This window comes from Grammomys surdaster, unplaced genomic scaffold (assembly GCF_004785775.1).
Source record: "Grammomys surdaster isolate TR1022 unplaced genomic scaffold, NIH_TR_1.0 371, whole genome shotgun sequence".
In the NCBI taxonomy this organism is placed as follows: domain Eukaryota; kingdom Metazoa; phylum Chordata; class Mammalia; order Rodentia; family Muridae; genus Grammomys; species Grammomys surdaster.
The window spans coordinates 1,576,993-1,597,859 of NW_021604790.1; the positions used below are offsets into that span (position 1 = coordinate 1,576,993).

General features: G+C 41.0%; 1 protein-coding gene across 1 annotated transcript in view; it reads right to left on the reverse strand.

Moving 5' to 3' along the window:
* Positions 1-20,867, reverse strand: part of Brca1 (BRCA1 DNA repair associated) — a 61,940-nt gene that overhangs the window by 33,589 nt on the left and 7,484 nt on the right. The window contains exons 2-10 of the mRNA XM_028780663.1: positions 18,800-18,853; positions 14,459-14,536; positions 12,341-12,429; positions 10,387-10,526; positions 9,359-9,461; positions 8,359-8,404; positions 6,822-6,898; positions 2,201-5,518; positions 1,095-1,165 (exon numbers count right to left, since the gene is read on the reverse strand). Coding sequence (XP_028636496.1) covers positions 1,095-1,165; positions 2,201-5,518; positions 6,822-6,898; positions 8,359-8,404; positions 9,359-9,461; positions 10,387-10,526; positions 12,341-12,429; positions 14,459-14,536; positions 18,800-18,853 — 3,976 coding nt within the window. The remainder of the gene's footprint in view (positions 1-1,094; positions 1,166-2,200; positions 5,519-6,821; positions 6,899-8,358; positions 8,405-9,358; positions 9,462-10,386; positions 10,527-12,340; positions 12,430-14,458; positions 14,537-18,799; positions 18,854-20,867) is intronic.

Below are 20,867 nucleotides of genomic sequence, written 5' to 3' on the forward strand. Positions count from 1 at the left end.
GAATTCCCAGTTTCATTTAATTTAGTACTTTTTAAGAAGAGAGAGGTTATTCACATGCTGCAGCTAAGCACACTTGCACTTTAGGAGAGAAACAAAAGCTACAGCAGGATGATTCAGAGGTTCCAAATCACACCACTGGACCTGTGAGTGGGCTCAGAACACAGGAGCACATGCCACCACACAGGACCTGATCTGATCCTCAGACCTGACTCACCTATTGTGTCACTTGACCTCCACACATTTACCTGGTGGCATATCCACTTACATACATATAAAAGAATATTGCTATTTTAATTCAGAGAAAATAAGCCAATTAATTAAGATCACACAGTCAGGCACAGAGAGCTATAACCAATACTCGCTCTAGACTTAACTGTGCACTTTGCCCAGGACTCTGTAGAGGAATCCAGAAGGGGCCCTCTGAAATTGCCTAGCTAGTGAGCGATAAATACAGGAAAGAAAGCCCTAGACAAATCTAAGGTTTGAAATGCAAGTTTGGGACTTTTTTTTTTAAACAAAAAGAAAGTTAGGTGCTAGAGCTAAGTTCTGCCTGTGAGACAGGTAATGTTTTCCCCAAGAGTCTGTCCCACCTTGTGTACAGAAGCACGTGTCACGCAGCCCCATCCAAAAATACCAGTAATCTGTGGCAATTACTAGGTGCAGGAGTGAATACCATGTACATTCTTCTTCAAGTAGAAAGAGATGACTTATAGATATCAACATGAAACTAGATTTTAAAAGACAAAAATTAAAAGAAATATCCATAACACAGTGAAAGGGAAGACGACCTCTAGTGGAAAGAATCCTGTAGGCTTCAATTGATTCAGAGAATAAACAGATCTCTTTTGCTATGGGGCAAGTAGGGTTTTTAGATCTGGCTGGTTCTAAAGGTAGATTTGGTGTTCTACAGTGAGCTAGACAGTGGACATAGAAGATAGTAAGTTCCACCTAGATGCTTCAGAAATCTCACTTGAGGAAAAAACAAGGGATCATGTATGTTAGACCATTAACCCAAAGACAAAATGAGCGTGTGAGAATGGAGGGTTCACACCACCATACACAGAGGACATTAGAAACTTCTGCATGCTTCTTACCTGAGTGGTTAAAATATCACTCTGTGAGCAGTCTTCAGAGAGGTTTGTTTCACTCTCGTATCCAGATGCCGCTTCACACAAAATGACAATACAATAAGAGTCAGATGTAAAATCGGACCATGAACCCTGCAGTATCTGTTCCTTCCTTTGCATAGCTTCACCCTCATGTCACATTTTGAGACACTGGATTTCCTTTCGGAATAACAAGTGATGTAATGAATGTATTTAATCCCAGATTTTGGGAGGCAGAGGCAGGTAGATCTCTGTTCCAGGCTAGCCAGAACTACATAGACAAACTGTCTAAAAAACAAAAACAAAAATGACCCCAAACAAATCAGAAAAATTCTGCAATGAAAACTACAAGTCTATTGAAAATTAGGTCATTCGAGTTCACGCTCGCAGACGTTCTGGCTGCATAAGGTATTACAAATATTTTATTTTTATTTATTTTTTCAAAAATTTTTAAAAAAGATTTATTTTATGTATATGAGTACACTGTCATTGTCTTCAGACACACCAGAAGGCATCAGATCCCATTACAGATGGTTGTGAGTCACCATGTGGTTGCTGGGAATTGAACTCAGGACCTCTGAAAGAGCAGTTAGTACTCTTAACCACTGAGCCATCTCTCCAGCCCCCTTTATTTTTTAATTATGTGTGTCTGTGTGGGCTTATATATGAATGCAACAGATACTCATGAAAGCCAGAGGCATTAGATCCTCAACCCCTGGAGCACAGGGGTTATGAGTCACCTGACATGGGTGCTTGGAACTCAGCTTGGGCTTATTATAAGAAGTATCTATTCTTTTACTTTTTAATGTACATTGGTGTTTTACCTGCATGTATATCTGTGTGAGGGTATTAGATCCCCCTGGAACTGAAGTGACAGAAAAATGTGAGTTGCCACATAGATGCTGGGAATTGAACCTACATCATCTTGAAGAGCAGCCAGTGCTCTTAACGGCTGAGCCATCTCTCCAGACATCCCCCAACTCCCAAAAGTATCTACTCTTAACCACCTGAATCTCTCGAGCCCCAGGAAGGAGATGTGACTGTATATGTTCATCTCACTTCTATAGACTGGTGAAATAAACCAACCAAACTACCTGAATCTGGGATTATACTGTCCTCTTCTTGATCATTATCCTCTTCTTGGCAAGCCATCATTTCCTCATTATCTGAAATCAATTCCTTGTCACTTAGAAAAGCTTCCTCATTCTCAGACTGGTGACTCCTTTGTTTGGAAGGTGGATTAAAACTGGGATCCTGGGAGATTGCATTTGCCAGTGAACCTTGGGCAGCACTGTGCTGTGAAGAGAACATGCTGCCAGAGTATTTTGGATCCTCACTATATGGATATTCCTGAGATGCCTCTATCAAGATCACCTCATTACTGCGGTCACTGATGCTACCCTTCCCTGGTGCTTGGGTCCCCTCCGCTTTCTCTGACACATGCCCTGTCACAGCACTGCTGCATCTGGGAAGTTCAGGTGTGGTGCTTATTCTGCTCAGTAAGTGTTGGAAGCAGGGGAGATCTTCATCCTCAGTAGAGTCGCTCTCTTCGGAGGATTCTAATTTCCTAGACCCTCTGTGGAGACTCCGCGACATCAAGGCATGGGTTACAGGGCTAGGGCTCCTATTGGACTCTCTTCTCAGGACACTTCCATTAAAAACAGCAGACCTCTCCATTATGTTACCTTCACCGAAGCTAGTATTTTCCTGTATTTCAACATCATCCAACAGGTCGTCAGGTGTCTCAGAGCAAACCTGAAAAATCTTACCACTTCTCATAGGTTGTTCCAGATGATCTGAGAACAGACACGGAGAGAAGTCTGTACCAACAGCCTCACCCTCCTTCTTTCTAATTTCAAGATACTCACCACTTACAGGAACACTTTCCTTGCAGATGCCAGGCTGTGTACTATCTAATGGAAGCATGGTGTTTACCTTAGGCCCTCTGTTTCTGCCTAGTTGTCCCCGGAAGTTTTCACCAGTGGAACACACTTCATTAATACTGCCTGAGCTGGCTTCTTGACAAGCATTTCCTCTGTTACTCTGGCTAATTGTGTGTACTATACTTTGAACAACGGTCTCATTTTCCATTGCCTTTTCAGTTGATGATATATGTTTCTCAAATCGTCCCTCTGTCAGAGGTTTTCTAGTGTCAGTTTTTATAGATGACCTGATGGGAGAAACTGATTGTTTAAAATGTGAGTTTTCTGAAATTCCAGATTTGTCTGTGGTACTGAGTCCATTCTCACCGATTCTGTAATGAGATGATGGACAAAGCCTAGAAACTCCAGTACACTTTCTATCAGCACCTGGCTTACCTTCCTGACAGGGCACAGGTAAGTCCACTGTGGCCGTAACTGCCTGTACATGACTGATTTCAGACTCTTCCTGTCCTTGACATTCTTTTTGTTTACCTTTAGAAGTCACCTTTAGACTTGGTTCCTTTGAGGGCACAGAGTGAGCACGGTCCTTTTGGGGACTTATAGGTTTTGAAAATAAAGCAAATGACTGGCGCTTTGAAGCTTGAAATGTATTCTGCAAATACTGAGTATCAAGTTCACTGTCTTCCATTTCTATTGTCTCCTGACTGTGGTTAAGCTTGTGACTCAATGGGTGCTTGAAGCACTCTGTGCCACTTCCAGCATTTTTAGAACCATGGACAAGTTCCTTGGGGTTTTCACTTGCGACAAACTGAGTCATACACTGCACTGATCCTGTTCTTGTATATCTGACAGTGTGAGTTTCCAGGACTGAGACACTGTTCTCAGTGTCATAGTCAGTGTCAGGTACCAAGGACACGCTGGTGCTCTCCTCAGATCGGTCAGTAGGTTTGCCACTGGGCTCTTCTCCCAAGACCAGATCTCTGAGTTCTTCGGTATTATCAGGCATTTGGCATGTTTTAAGTTGCTCTATTCCTTTTCTCTGAGGGCTAGGATTGACAGCTCCTTGAGGTTCCCTAGGACTTGAACATCTAGTTAATAAACCAGCTCTGTTCATTAATTTCTCTTCTGGGAAAGCATTGCTGGCACTTCTCTTCCTTATGTGTTCATTTGGCTCGTTCTTTTTGGCATCAGCTGCAGGTTCAGTGTCTTCGATGAGCTGAGGCTCTCTAATGTGCCTGGCTGGCGTTTGGTTGGAATTGTTTTTCTTTGTTTCTTCACTGCTACCACAACTATCGATTTGAAGTTCAGCAGGAGCAGGTGGGCTTGGATTTCTACTGATTGGTTCAAGTGGAAGAGCACACCTGGTAGAAGACTTCCTCCTCAACTTATTTTTCTTAGGTGCTTTTGAACTGTGGATATTTAATTCTACCTCCAAATCACTTATACTGTTGCTTACAGATCTGGCTTTAGCTGTGAAAGCAGGTTCCTTTCTCAGTGATTCTATTGGATGAGCGTTCTTCTCTTTCTGAAGATTATGACCTGTTGTTTTGTTTTCCTGAAAGTTACTGGTAATACTCATTGCTTGGTCATTTGGCTCCATTTGGTCAGTTCCCTGATTTATATCTTCAGGAGTCCTTTGAACAACTGTTAAATCTGCTTTCTTGATAAAGTCCTCAGGATGAAGGCATGTACTTCTTTTACGTTTTAATTTATTTGTGAAGGGCTGCTCTGGTGTTATCTGTGGTTCTGTAGTAAGTGTGCCTATAATTTCAGTCACATGGTTAAAGTGAGGGCGGCTTCCCTTTCTCTGATAGGTTTTCCCAAATATTTTATCGTTCATATTATTCTCTACTGGTTTGGAGAAGTCTCTTTCACTTTTATGCATTAAAGCATTATGGGGATAGGGGGCTAAGTCTGTTTTCTTTGAAGAACTCAAACATCCATCCACTTCATTTGAAACTTCCAACACAACAGCTGCTTCAGCATTTGACTCCTGTCTCCTGTCAGATGCGCTGTCAGAAGTTAACATTTCACCAGCTCTGGAAAACCACTCATTAACTTTCTGAATGCTGCTATGTAGTGTTATCCAAGGGACATCGGTGGTAGCTCCAGAATCCTCAGGGCACAGACTTTTTGAATGATTCCACTTCTTTCTACCACAGAGGGAATCAGCATTTGGATCTACCTTTTCCCCAGTGCTGGGAACCTGCCTGTCATTACATGTTTCTTTACTTTCAGGCCATCTGCTCTGCTGGCTCACTGCTATGCCAGACTGTTTGCTTTTATTACAGAATTCAGCCTTTTCTGCATTCATTCTGTCTGTAGTGAGCAATAAACTGCAGGTCTCATGCTGTAATGAGCTGGCACGAGCATCTGTGCCACATGGCTCCACATGCACGTTTGAAACAGAAATACTCTGACATTTTTCTGGATGCCTTTCAGTTGCATGATTCTCAGTTGGGTTCAAATCTTTATCACTGCATTGATGATGTTCAGTGTTTCTTATGCCCTCAGAAAATTCACAAGCAGCTGAAATACACAAAATAACAAGGTTCTTAAAAATGAAATTATCATGAGAAACTACATACCAAATACAACTGGGGAGTAGAAACCAATCCACTAACCTTATTTATTTATTTATTTATTTATTTATTTATTTATTTATTTATTTCAGATAGATCCCCTGGAACTGGAGTTATGGATGGTTGCAAACTACCCAATGTGGGTGCTGAGAACCAAACCCAGGTCTTCTGCAAGAGGAACAAGTTCTCTTAACTAATTAGCCAGTTATCCAGCCCCAATCCACTGGCTTTTTTTGTTAGTTTGTTGGAGATAGGGTTTCTCTGTGTAGCTCTGTCTGTCCAAGAAATCTCTGAGATCAGACTGGCCTTGAACTCACAGATTCACCTGCCTCTGTCTCCCAAGTGCTGGGATTAAAGGCTTCCATCACCACTAACTGGCTTCCACTGGCTTCTTTACAGGAGCTAACATCATAAGCTACCAAGTATACTGAAGATCTAGCTCATACGACCCCATTGTGTAGAGTCTGATATTTTCTCAAACACTGGAGTTAGAGCACATCTCTTATTTCCCTAGTCGCTTAAGATCGAAAGAAAAGCAGATTAGTCCCAGCTTGGAGGCTTAAACAAAAGTATGGTTAGACTGCTCTGGGTTATATAGAACTGTCTTTTTTCTTTTTCTTTTTGTTTTTTTGGAGACAGGGTTTCTCTGAGTAGCCCTGGCTTATCCTGGAACTCACTCTGTAGACCAGGCTAGCCTCGAACTCTCGAACTCAGAAATCCGCCTGCCTCTGCCTCCCAAGTGCTGGGATTAAAGGCGTGCGCCACCATAGCCTGGCTAGAACTATCTTTTTTTTTAAAAAAAAAAAAAAAAAACCAAATTCAATGGCAGCTTCAGTTACACACGCTATTACTCTAACCACCCCAGCCTAGTACTACTCACCAGCTCACAATGGCTGCTGAAGAAAAAATGACATTATAATTCCTCTTTTTTTATTAAAAAAAAAAAAAGAAGTTTATGTATATGATTACACTGTAGCTGTCTTCAGACACACACCAGAAGAGGGCATCAGATCCCATTACAGATGGTCATGAACCACCATGTGGGTGCTGGGAACTTAACTCAGGACCTCTGGAAAAAGGAGTCAGTGCTCTTAACCCCTGAGCCATCTCTCCAGCCACCGACATTTTAATTCTTTAAAAAGATGGTGTGAATTATGAATGATAAATAAATTTGGCAAATGGCCTTCAGATGAATGAAATAATGGAACAGCATCACCCCACCGCCCCTTAGTGTCGGTGTGTACACTTACCCTCTTTTGTAGAGTGCAACCTGCTCTCATCTCCAGCTCCTCGAGGGGTGTTCTGTAATAATTCCTGGTCTTTCACACTAAAGGGGAAAAGACAACCCTAATAAGAAATTCTATGCTCAGTCAAATGTGCAAGACCAATTATGTCTCTAGATAGGGCTGTAACAGCTGAGCTGACTGACTCACCTTCTGAAATCTGCTCTCCAAGTACAGTCACAAAGATCAGAGTAGTGCAGAACATTGCTTTCTGGATATGCAAACACACATACACACACACTCACATACTCTTGCAAGCATGCTCAGGGACCAGTGATGAAGGGGTTGAAAGATTCTAAGAACCAGAGGTTGGAAAGACCTGAGCAAAACAGTGTCTACTGGACATGACAGAAGCACTGTACTCATGAGCTCACAGCAGTTTTGGTTTGCACGTCTGTATATGACCAAGCCAATCAACATTCTAGCACAGAGAGGGGAGGGGCTCTTGGGCCACACCCCAAACTAAGGAGCTATGGACAGTTGATAGACTCTGAGACAGTTTCCTTCAAGGGTGTGGGGCCTCTTATAGGTTGGGATTGATCACACTCAGTGGATGGTCCAACACTCTGGAGTAATGGAGAAATAGTTTGGGGTTAAGAGCAAGGGTTAGGATCTGGGTATTATCCCAGCATCCACATGGTGGCTGACAGCCATTTGTAACTCCAGTTCCACGGGATCTGATGCATTCTTCTGGCTTCTTCAGGCACTAGGAACAAATGTGGTACACAAATATACATGCAGGGAAAATACTCACACATACATACACACACACACACACACACACACACACACACGAGAATATATATATTTTTTGAGACAGGGTCTCTCTATGTATTCTATCCTGGTTGTCCTAGAACTTGCTATGTACACTATGCTGTCCACAAACTCACAGAGATCCACCAGCCTCTGCCTCCTGAGTGCTGGGATTAAAGGCATGAGCTAACATACCTGGTTTCATATAAAATTAAAGAAAAAAAATCTTTAATTTCTATTACTGAACCATACTTGAAGCCCTCTCTCCCAATTTTAAGGTTAGGTAAAAGTAATTTATAAACACTGATAATGACCAGATAGCATAGATCTTAAACAAGCAAACTGGGTGATTATAAATAAAAATAAATGTTTGGGTCAGGCATAGTGGTGATGCCTTCGGTGACTTGGAAAGCAGCAGACGATCTCTGAGGCTTAAAGGTGTACATAGTGAGTTCCTGGGCAGCCAGGGCTCTGTAGACAGACCCTGTCCCAAAATAAATAATTACTACCATATCTGAGGAACTCAGAGAACAACCATCCGGTATCAGCAAGTGTGCGCTTACTTCCACTGTTATCTAAAACTCCTTTGGCATTAAAAAAATCAAATAAACAAAAAAGATTTCCCAGAAAATAGATAAAACTAAATGATCCTTAAGGTTTTTTTCTAATACTATAATCTAAATCTAGGCTCCTCAATATTAACTAGATATGAAAACACCAGCTTCACAGAAAGAGGCTCTTTTTGACTCACCTGCAATCAATTGGCTTATTTACCGTCTCTTCAGAAGAATCAGATCCTTAAAAATAAAAAAATAAAAAAAAATAAACCCAAAGATCAGTCAAGGTTTTTAAGGGTCAAAACAAAACAATCTCCCCCCTTTTGTAAAAAATACAGTAGTTCATCCAGAAATATTTATTATATAATTAATACCCACTATGTTGCAGGTACAGACACCTGTGACAATACAGAGAAGTGTCCAAAAGCATGGCCAAAGCCAGCTTCCTATGTCCAAATTCTTAACCTCTTTGTTGAGTTAATTTCTCATCACCTCAGGACTAACATTTTAGATACGGTATAAAAAAAATACAGTAGCACCTATATTATAGTTAAGTGCTTCTAAATATTAACCAACAATATTTGCACTACTTTTATTAACACATAAATACTAGTATGTTCGTGTATGTAGAGTGTAGGTGTCAGAGGACAACTTGTTGGAACTGGTTTTCTCCTTCCACCCTGTAGATTCTAGGGATTGAATTTAGGTGGCAAGTGCCTTTACCAACTAAAGACATCTTACCACCCCCAGGAATATTTTTACAAAACAAGATTTGCTGTTGATGGAGATAAATCATGGTGCTAGTAACTCAGAACACAACCATTCTCCCAATCTGATTATTTACTGTTACTATTATTACTCTGATTACGATGATGATGACGACGATGATCTTGAACAAGGTTCTTTAAGTATTCCAGCTTGACCTCAAACTCACTGAGGATTCTCCCAGTTCAGACTCTCAGATGCTGGGATAACAAACCCAGTTACGTGCTAAGATGTTCCTTTTATAAAGTAAAATTCTTCAAAGTGTGAATTTAAACTTTTACAAAATCTATAATTCATGATAGAACTCATAAAATTATTTTATTTTCACTTACCAAAACTCCATGCAACATACACAAATCTATGATAAAACTCTAAGCCAAAAAATTTAGCAAGTATTATTTCCAACTTAATAAAATCTGAGACCCTTACCTAATTCAATGTAGACAGATTTATTTCGAGGTTGTGTTTGCCTATTTTTCTTCATTGATTTCACAATTCCGAGGTTAGATAGCTGGACACTGAGACTGTCCTTCTGTTAAACAGTAAAGAATGTCTATATTTTACTTTTTGAAATACATTTTTTCAGATTTATTTTTCCAAAACTAACTACAATCATGATAAGCTCAGCAGCATACAATGCACTTCTGAGAAGGATAAGTGATAAGAGGAAGGATCTGAAGGGGAGGCTACAGAGGAGGCAGGGAGGAGCAAGGGTGGGGACCAAGGAAAAGAACTACAGACACATTTTGTTTGAACGTCAATAGTGCATCATTATATGTAATTCTATGTACTGCATTACATGCTGATTTAAAGGCAGGAGACGGGTGCTGAGACAGCTCAGAGCCTAAGAGATGGACTGCTCCTGCAGAGGACCTGAGTTTGGTTTCTAGTAGCCATGTTGAGCAGCTCACAACTACCTGTAACCCCAGGAGGGGCTCTGATACCCTCTTCCAGACTACAAAGAATCTACAGTCACAGGCACAATCCTCACCACATACATAATTAAAGACAAAAAAAAATCTAAAATATTTAAATAAGAGCATTTTAAAAAGGATTGACAGCCATAAAATCCCAGCATTCTAAGAACATTTTGAAATGTGTATTTTCCTGATCTCCGTCATCTATCGGAACAGAGCAAGTCATTGTATTTTCTTTATTCTTACATTGGTTAAAAGTTGAAGCAACTTGCAAATGCTTACAAAAGATCAGGGATTCTGTGTCCATTTCAGACCTGCATCAGAGCTGATGAAGTTGTAAAGCAGGCAAAGGCCCTATAAAGTGTCTGCTGATCACACCAGGGACCCTGACTTTCTGGGTTTAACTCTTACTTATTAGAACACTTGTCCAACCACTAAATATACCATCATCATCCTCTCTCTACTAAGTTCTCATATAAATCCACAAACTCACTAATGCTCAATAAAGAGATGCCAGAAAAAAGCGGAAAACAGCTTTACCAGGGTGTCATTTCCAGATTCAATCTGTTGTAGTCTTTGGACACGGTTTCGGTAGCCCACACTCTGGATGATAGACACCTCCTCATTCAAATGCTCAGAAGAATTATTTTTCTTTTTTGAAAAACTAAAACCATTTGCAACTGTAAAACAAAAAGGGACGTGTTTTAGTTAGAAAAAAAAAACCATTAATCTTCATTAAATATCCAAAAAGAGTTTGCGCTTTGCTGTATAAGGATGATGAAAAAAACAAACAAACAAAACAGAAGCAGGAGGATCTCTGAGTTCGAGGACAGCCAGGGGCACACAGAGAAACCCTGTCTCAAAAAACAAGCAAGCAAACAAAAACAATGCATTACGGGTATATATAATATTTTTTTGGTAGGTTCTGTATAGCATTCATTAGTATGAAATTTGATAGCTTTGAATTCCAAGATCCACCTGCCCTCCTGAATGCTGAGATTCAAGGGTATGCCACCATGCTTGTGTACATTTATTTTTTAACTTATGTGTATGCAAGCGTGAGTTTATGTGGAACACGTGTGTGCAGGTGCCTGCAGAAGTCAGAAGGCATTGTGGCCCTAAAGTTGTAAGTCACCTGCTGTAGCAGATGAGAAATGAACCTGGGTTCTCTGTTAAGAAAAGTCATTAAACATTCTGAAATGTTGAGCTATCTCTCCAGCTCTGATTACCTATAATTGTTTTAAAAGTCCAGTTAGAAATTTAGAGACTATCAAGTTATTCTTAATTCCCTTTCAAATACCTGAAAACTAATAAATTTGCCCACTAACAAATTTACCATATTTCTCTAAAATGCTTCCAATTTTAGAGTCATTAAGATATACTTGTTAGGTCAGATGGTAGTGGCACATGCCTTTTAATCCTAGCACTTGGGAGGCTGAGGCAGACAGACCTCTGAGTTCAAGGCCAGCCTGGTCTAGAGAGTTCCAGGATAGCCAGGAACTGTCTCAAAAACAAACAAACAAACAAACAAAACAAAACAAAAACCCAATACATTTTAGGATTGAATTATAAAATGCAAGACTAATAGGAGAAGTTTTAAAATGCAGGCTGACAAGATAGCTCAGCAGATTACAAGTGCTTGCCATGAAGCATTATGACCTGAGCTTGACCCTAACTGATATGTGAGGGATAAAGTTAACCTGTAAGCCCCACTTGCCCAAGGACAGATAACTTCCTGGAATGCTGGGGGCTGTAAGATTGGCTATCCCAGCTGCACAGGATATGTTTGATAGGTAGGCAGGACGTCTATCAGGATATATGCTTGCCCCTCCCCATCTCCGACTGGGAGAAGGTGGAAAGCACATAGCTTTGTGTGTTCTGCCTTTATGAGTACCCGACTAACATAATTCAATGCCGCTCTCTGGGAATCCCAGGTATGGACCTGGCCAGTCTCCATTGTCCTATCTAGTATTGGGATAAAGCTTGCTCTAATTAGACAATTATGGATTTGGTCTTTCTCCTCACAATTTTCAGGTTTAATATCATTTAAAGGTGGGAGAAATTGTCCTCTTATATCCAAATGTATCCCCTAGCACATGCATGTGTGTACTCACGTATCATACACAAACACATACTATTACTAGTAATAAAAATGTGAAAAGAAGGACCAATGAGTAAAGGCCATTAGCACCAACTCTAACTCTATCAGCTCAATCCCTGAGAAACCTTGTCTCAAAAAATAATGTGGATGGCTCCTGAGGAACAATACCTGAAGATGACCTCTGGGTTTCACACAAATACCTCTGTCCCAGCCTATGCTCCTGACCTCCAACAAATAAGTACAACGAATAAAACATAATTCCAGGCACAGATCTAACTTTTAACCAGACCACATAGTCTTATCACCTAGTCACACATAGAGCTTCAAACATGAGTCAAGTTTCCCAGCCAGCCCCTCGAGCACTGCCCCTGGGGCTGTGCAAGTGACACTCACACTGCATTCCAGTGTCAAGCTCAAAAGCATCAATGATTCTCAGCAGCTCTTCAACAAGTTGACTAAACCTTGTACTTCCTTGTAGGCTCCTGAAATAAAAATTTTTTTTGAGAAGCACAAGTGATTATTAATTTTAGCATACTAAAAGACACATAAACACATGGATTGTAACTTTCCTACTGTAGATGTAGTAGAAAGCACAATCTCAAAGAACTAGTAATTTGATCCCCAGCACAGTAAAAACACAGTCCTATGAGAGACATCACATTATAATCACTTAGTCAGTGACATGAGAATAAACTTCATGGGTATATTTATTTTGATTTTGTGTGTCTGCATGTTTTCTTTTTCTTTTTGACTATACAGATTTTTAAAATACTTTAGTAACTCATACAAGCCTACGAAAAGCCTAAAATTCCCTAACAAAATAGTCCTGAGCGTGGCATGGTTGTGTATGCCTGAGAGACAGAAATAGAAGAATAAGCTCAAGACCAATCTGGACTATAAGACATTGTTAAAAAAACAAAAAAACAAAAAAAAAACAAAAACAAAAAAAAAACCAACCCCCCCCCCAAAAAAAAACAAAAAACCTAAAAGCCCAGAAGTAGCACACTCCTGTAATCTCAGGGGAAGCAGGAGGATCTGTAGTTTGAGGCTAGCCATGGTAAAGAGGCCTTGTCTTAACCTGCCCCTGCCACAAAATTCTACCCTGAATACAGAGCAGATATAAATCAACAGCAGACTGCCTACTATGATCTAAACACTGGCGGAAACAGGATTGACTGAAAGAGATAAAACATGTGTCCTAACAGAACTAATTGTGGTAGATGTATGGTATATCTAAGTGCAGCTCTCTTGAGAGATTGTTGAGTTTTTGTGTTTTCCAGAACATTAGGAAAAGGTAATATGTATCTGTGGCAATACCAGCTGAGTGCACCTGAGTGAATTGGTGTTGGAAGGTAGCCAGGATGGGGGCTGACTAGCATGTGGGCGGGAGAACAAGGCACCAAGGCGATAAGACTTGTTCACAGGGCTGGAGAGATGGCTCAGCGGTTAAGAGCACTGACTGCTCTTCCAGAGGTCCTCAGTTCAATTCCCAGCAACCACATGGTGGCCCATAATCATCTATAATGGGATCTGATGCCCTCTTCTGGTGTGTCTGAAGATAGCAACAGTGTAGTCATACACATTAAATAAAAAAATTAAAAAAAAACTTGTTGACAGCAGATATCTCATAAAACTTCCAAAGAAATAATTTTATAGACAGTCATAAACTACATACACCCTTAATCTCTGAGCCAACTCTCTAGCCCTTATTCTTAAATTTAAAAAAATCAATTAAGCCAGGCAGTGGTGGCACATGCCTTTAATTCCAGCACTTGGGAGACAGAGGCAGGTGGATTTCTGAGTTAGAGGCCAGCCTGGTCTACAGAGTGAGTTCCAGGATAGCCAGGGCTATACAGAGAAACACTGTCTCGGGGAAAACAAAACACACACATATACATTCAAAACACACACACACAAATTAATTAGAGAAAGAGTGCGTGTATGCCATAGCTCATGTTTGGTGGTAGAGGACAGGCTGCAACAATTCAGTTCTCCCCGGGCGCAGTGGTGGCGCACACCTTTAATCCCAGCACTTGGGAGGCAGAGACAGGTGGATTTCTGAGTTTGAGAGTTCTGAGTTTGAGGCTAGCCTGGTCTACAGAGTGAGTTCCAGGACAGCCAGGACTATACAGAGAAACCCTGTCTGGAAAAACCAAGACCAAAACCAAAAAAAAAAAAAAAAATTCAGTTCTCATCTTCAATCATGGGTCTTGGGAACCAAACTCAGGTTTTCAGCTTGACAGCAACTTTACCTGCTGAGCCCTCCAGGCTAGATGCCTGATTTAAGTGGTACTGTCAAGTGACGTCAGAGGCCTTGTGTCTACAAAGCAAGCATTCTACCAATAGAGTTACACCTCTAGTCCCTAGACACATTTAGTATACATCTAGTAGACTACGTTTAGTATATTTTTCTATTGGCGAATGGTTTTATAAAAATATTACCTACATACTAATTTCTACTTTTTCCTGCCACATTGCTTCCAACCTCCCATGATTATATAAATTATTTACCTTTTAGTTATCTCATTCTTACACAGAGGACATTTTGAAGGGCCTTTCTTCTGGTCAAGAAGTTTCAGCATACAAAATCTATAAATTAGAAAGAGAGAAAGAAAACTAATTTAAGTTACCTTTTTTTTTTTTGTAGAAAGAACACTCAAAAGGCAACAGCCATGAAGAAAGCTTCACAAATGCCTTTAAGAGTCATTTACAGAGTAATGGTAGGAAAATTACACCCAATGATTTTTTCAGTAATTATTTTTAGATGCTGCATAAGCAGAAAACTCAAATGACATAAGAAATGACCTATGAAAATTGTACTTACCTACATATGACTTACTGTTATGATCAAGTAAAACACTAAAAAAATTAATGCAACATATTTAATGATATATTCATAATTATTTCATGCTGTATAATCAGATATAAATGCTTAAGTAGTTAATATAAAATGGTTATATTAGTTTAAAGGCTCAGCACCAAGTGCCATATATATATCAATATATATATCAATATATCAGAGATAAAGTGCTTGCCCAGTATCCATAAGCCCCAGGTTTGCTCTCTAAGACAAAGTAAACAAAACCTCTGCACCTCACTACAAATGTACAGTAATTAGAACAATATGATTCTACTCTGGCATGGTGCACATGCCTTTAATCCCAGCATTTGGGAGGGAGGGGCAGGTGGATTTCTGTGAGTTAAAGGCCAGATTGGTTTACAAAGCAAGTTCCAGGAAAGCCAAGGCTCTACACAGAAAAACCTTATCAAAGAGAGAGAGAAGAGGAGAGGAGAGGAGAGGGGAGGAGAGGGGGGGGGGGAGAGGGTCGGGGAAGGTAGGGGAGGAGGGAAGGGAGGGGAGGGGAGGGGAGGGGAGGGGAGAGGAGAAAAAATATTGTTCTGAAGCTAGATGTGGTGATAAGCACTTTTAAAGGTTCTTTGAATTCAAAACCAGCCTGGTCTACAGAGTGAGTTCCAGGATGATCAGGACTCTTTTGTTGTTTGTTTTCTTGAGACAAGGTTTTTTCTGTGTAGCACTGGCTATCCTGGACTCACTTAGTAGCCCAGGCTGACCTCAAACTCAAGAGATCCATTTGCCTTTGCTTCCCAAGTGCTGAGATTAAAGGTGTATGCCACCACACTCAGTGAAGCCAGGGCTCTTAATTCAATCATTCTCCACCTGAGTTTTTGAGACAGGACCTCTTACTGAAGCTGGAGCTCATTGATTTGGCTATACTAGCTAGCCTGCAAGCCCCAGAGATCCTCCTGTCTCTACCTCCCCAGCACTGGGATTACAGGCACATACAGCCATGCTTAGCTTTTGGGTCACGGGCACATAAAGACCTTAGTTTTAAACAGTACATACTTTGCCAACTGAGTCATTTCCTCAACCCAAAAGTTAGACTCTTACCTCACTCAACACACAAAAATGAACTCCAATGGATCATGGACAAGAAGTAGACATTCAGTGGCGATAACTAATGAAGTGACTTAGGCACACAACTAATCCTCATAACATATCATGTACCAGTCCAGATACAATAGTAAGTGCTAAAGCAAAGAAAAATCCTTGCTGTTTTAATGGACATAAAGGGTAGGGAATAAAAAGCAGATCCCGACATTAATGAAAATCATAAAAGATTAAAGGAACTGCAAAGTCATTGGTAATAGTGAACCAGGAGACAAATGCAGAGTATGGCCAAGTCTTTTAACATATATTTCCCTCTTTTTAAATTCCTTATTTTTCAATGCTTTATTCAGTAGTATAGGATAGGGCTAAGAGAACAGCCAGCTCTTACAGGATGCTGTTGTTACTGACCCATAAGCTCCTTGAGGGTAAGCTTTTAGAATTGCACTATCCAGTAAAGCAGCTACCAGACGGACTGGCTGCTGAGCACAGTGTCAGTCTGAATGGAGGTACAGTGGCTGTGGAACAACACAGGGGCTTGGAGACTGTAAATCACACTCTTTGGAGTAAACATTTTCGCTCACAATTTCAGTTCATAGCTGGCTGGCTTCAGTGCTTTGGGCCAGAGGCAAGGGCGAAATATCAAGACAACAGGGACATGTGGAACAGCAGAAGGGACAACACAGAGCGAGGGAGGGGAGGAAAACTGTAGGGAGGGTAAAGAACCACAAACAAGATAGACCCCTAAAGGCATGGCCCAGTAGACTACTTCTTCAAATTAGTTCTATCTTAGAATATTCCCATCATGTCCCAATGATGCCATTATGGGGGCCAGAAATATGGCTCAGCGGTTGACTGGATTGCTCTTATAGAGGACTGGAGTTCAGTTCTCAGCACCCACAGATAGCTCAAACCTGCTTGGAACCCCTACTCCAGGGGATCCAACACCTTCCTCTGGCCCCCATGGGCATCTACATTCATATACACTTACTTTTACACGACCTACATGAGTGCACATAATGAAAAATAAAAAGAAAATTGCAAAAAGAAACTGTTCCTCCACAATATATAGTTTGACAAGCAGAAGCCACAAGGCCAGAAAATGAGCTTAAATAACAATAACAAAAATTACTATTTCCATTATTATTCTTGCTTCCTGGGTCAGGACGTGAGCTCTAATATTCCAGCACCATGACTGGCACGCCCCTGCCACGCCCCCTGCCAGGCCCTTGCCGCGATCCTGGCCATGGCGAGGTAATGGATTCTTTTTTTTTTTTTAAGATTTTTTTTTTTTAATTTTATTTATGAGTACACTGTAGCTGTCTTCAGACACACCAGAAGAGGGCATCCAATCTCATTACGGATGGTTGTGAGCCACCATGTGGTTGCTGGGAATTGAACTCAGGACCTCTGGAAGAGCAGTCAGGGCTCTTATCCGCTGAGCCATCTCTCCAGCCCGAGGTAATGGATTCTTAACCCATCTGGAACTGTAAGTCCCAGTTAAATGCTTCCTTCTATAATCTGTCTTGGTTACGGTGTTTTATCACAGCAACAGTAACTAAGACAAGGTGTAAGCTATCATGACTGACTTACATACTTTCTTTTCAAAGGCTAGATGCTGTGGCCCACACCTTACCGCCATTATTTAGGAAGCAGAAGCAGGAAGATCACAGGAGATTCAGAGCCAGTCTGGTCTACACATCAAGCTCAAAGCTACTCAAGGATACACAGTTGAGATGTCTCAAAAAACAAAACAAAATAAAAAACAACAAAAAAAGGAAAACATAACAAAGCACCCTTAGGGAAGACAGCTTCCTTTAGAAAGAGACCCTGACAGAAAAAAAGAAGACAAAAGGACCAAGAAGGACAGGTGACCACAAAGACGTAGCTCTACTCAGCGAGAGCCAAGGACAAGGACTGTTCTGGAAACGGCCTCCAGAGCGAAGCAGCTCTGCCAACAGCTGCGGTTTAGCCCTAGGATTCATTTTGAATTTCTGACTGCTAAAACTATAATAATATTGGAAACTGTTTAAAAAAAAACAAAAAAAGAGCAAGATTCTTAACAGTCTTCCCTCAGAATGGGGTAGACAGGTCGCATGGATACCAAAATCTTTGGATGCTCAAGTTCCTTATATAAAAAGATATGTAGTTTACTTAGAATAGGCAACATAATAAAATATAAATGATTCAGGGCTGGAAAGATGGCCCAGTGGTTCCAAGGACTTGCTCTGGCAGAGGACCTGAGCTTGCTTCTCAGCACCCACACTGGACAGCTCATACCTATCTGTAACTCCAGCTCCTGGAGATCCAACACATACATGCATACATTCACATAAGCATAGACACAGATATAAACAGATAACTTTTTGTAAATTAAATGATGCATGGCTATTACTTTACATAGTTTAGGGATCAATAAAAAGGAGACAAGGTTTGTCTATGTTCAATGTAGACACAATTTGTTTCCTGGTTTCCAGGATATTTTCAACCCATGGGTGATTCACTCAGCCAATACATAACCTCTAGATATGGAGGGCTACATGTGAATGGAATTATTGATATGAATGAATAGTTCAGATCCTTGTCTTCATCAGCACCACAAAGGCTGCAAACACTGCACCTTCTAATTGGGAAGAAGGGAAGGTCACATAGGACTGACCGGAAGTGAGAAGGAGTGATGGCTGAAATGAGTTTGCTCATTTCACAACTGCTTTCAGTCTACATTCACCCTTGGACACCAAAACCAAACAGAACCGCTGCACACCATGACTATGTTACAACTTTACCAAGAACAATGGCTACAGCCAATATACACGAGGAATTCCTAAGTGCTCCCCGAGGAAGAACGATTAGTTTTCTTGTCATTTGTTAACTGAAGAAACAAATGCTGTTCAATGAAGAACACGTACAAAACTAATAACGGATCTACAAAATCATTAACTTACTTGCAAAATATGTGGTCACACTTTGTGGAAACGGGTTCTTTGATCAGTTCCAAACTAGAAGAGTTCGGGGACAGAGAGAGAGAGAGAGAGAGAGAGAGTAAGTGTGGCTAAGTAGTTGTTTATACACACAAACACTTGGTTTTGGTTAGAGGTTTAGCTTTAAGTTGCTGTAACTGAGCCTGGATTTGGATTTAGGACCTGTGGGTCGTGACTCCTTTGGGTGTTGAATAACCTTAGACCATAGGAAAACACAGATAACACAGATATTTACGTTTCATAACAGTAGAAAAATTATGATCATAAAGTAGCAACAAAAATAATTTGTATGGTTGGGGTCATCACAACATGAGGAACGGTATTAAATGTCAAAGCATTAGGAAGGTTGAGAACCACTATTTTAGGATAATTCAGTATTAAAGGTCTGCCACATTAAGAACAAAGAACAGAGGAGAAAGTTTGATCCTGCTGGGTGTGCTGGCGACTCCAGCCCTGGAGAGGCAGAAAGGAAACAGGTCGATTCTGAGAGTTCAAGACTAGTCAGGGCTCCACACTGAGGCCCTGTCTCAAAGGAAACAAACAAACAAACAAAACAAACAAAAGATCCTCTCATGGAGCATTCAGAAACCATGACAGCAATACTGGTCTCCTCAATGCTCTGGATTACTGCCAGCATTTATGAGATTAGCCAGGCTGGAAACAAAGCTCAATAACAGAGCACTTCCCACCCAAGTTCAAGGCCCTGGGGTGACAACTGATATTTCTTTCACACTGGTTATTTTCCCTCTGTCAGCCAGCATTCTGAATGCATATCTTGAATCTTAATTCCACAAACACAAAAAAATGTCCTTAGTGTGGTAGTACATGTAGTCCCACAATTCCAGAACTTGAGAAACAGAAGCAAGAGAATGAATTTGGGTCATCCTGGACTATACAGCAAGTTTAAGGCCATCCTCAACGTTCCCCGCAACTCCCCACCAAAATCAAACCAGTGGCTGAAAAGATGGGAGATGGCTCGGCAGTCAAGAGCACTTGCTAGTCCTCCAGAGGACCTGACCAGTTCCCATCACCCGCATCATGTAGCTCACAATTGTCAGCAGCTACAGCTCTGGAGGACCTGATGCATTTTCCTGGGCTACCTAGGAACCTGAACACACGTGACATACCTTGATATGAACAAGACAGATATACAAAAAACCTCTAAAATGACAGAAAAGTTTGCTTTATATTAAGTTTCCCCTTAGTTATAAATTTAAAAAAAGAAAAGAAAAAGGCTGATTTCTGTGTGGATGTGCAGCTGAGTATATATGGGCACATTTATGCAATGTCCTTGGGAGTCAGAAGAGGGTGTCAGAGTCCCTGGAACTACAGGCTGTTGTGAGCCGCCTGATAGCCTGATGAAGGTGCTAGAAACTGAACCTGTGTCCTCTGAAAGAGCTGCAAGTGCTTTTAACCATTGAGAGCCATGTGTCCAGCGCACTGTAAGTTTTTACTTGCTTGCATTTTAATTGTGTGTTGAGTACATGTGTAGAGGGCAGGGGCAAACAAGTAGACTTAGTCCTCCTAGCACCTTTACGAGTGCTAGCAACTAGGGTCACCAGGCTTCTGCCCCACATGCCTTGCCCAGTGACCCATCCCACTGGCCCGTCCATGAGGCTTAACTGCAGACCATTTTTTGTACAATATCACTCCGTCCCTCCCAGAATCTGAATCATCATCCCTTTGTGCAGTGCTAACCATCTTTGTGTGTCTGGGTACTACCCAACCTAGCTCTGCTTTAGACCAGCGTATCCAGGCTGGACTCCCAACTGCTGACAGGTCGGTAGAAGTTTGCTATGAAATCGGATGCTAGACTATGAAAGTGCTTGTGTTAATTTTAATGAGTAACATTAATTTTACTTAATATGGCCCCAAAGCCAACAAGTGATGATGCCAGTCACCCCACTCCACCCCACACTGTCTCAATATGTAACTCAGGCTAGCTTTGAACTCTCGGTCCCTTATGACTCAGTTCTGAAATCCTGGGATTCTAGGTATATGCCACCATACCAAGCTGGTAATTTAGATATAC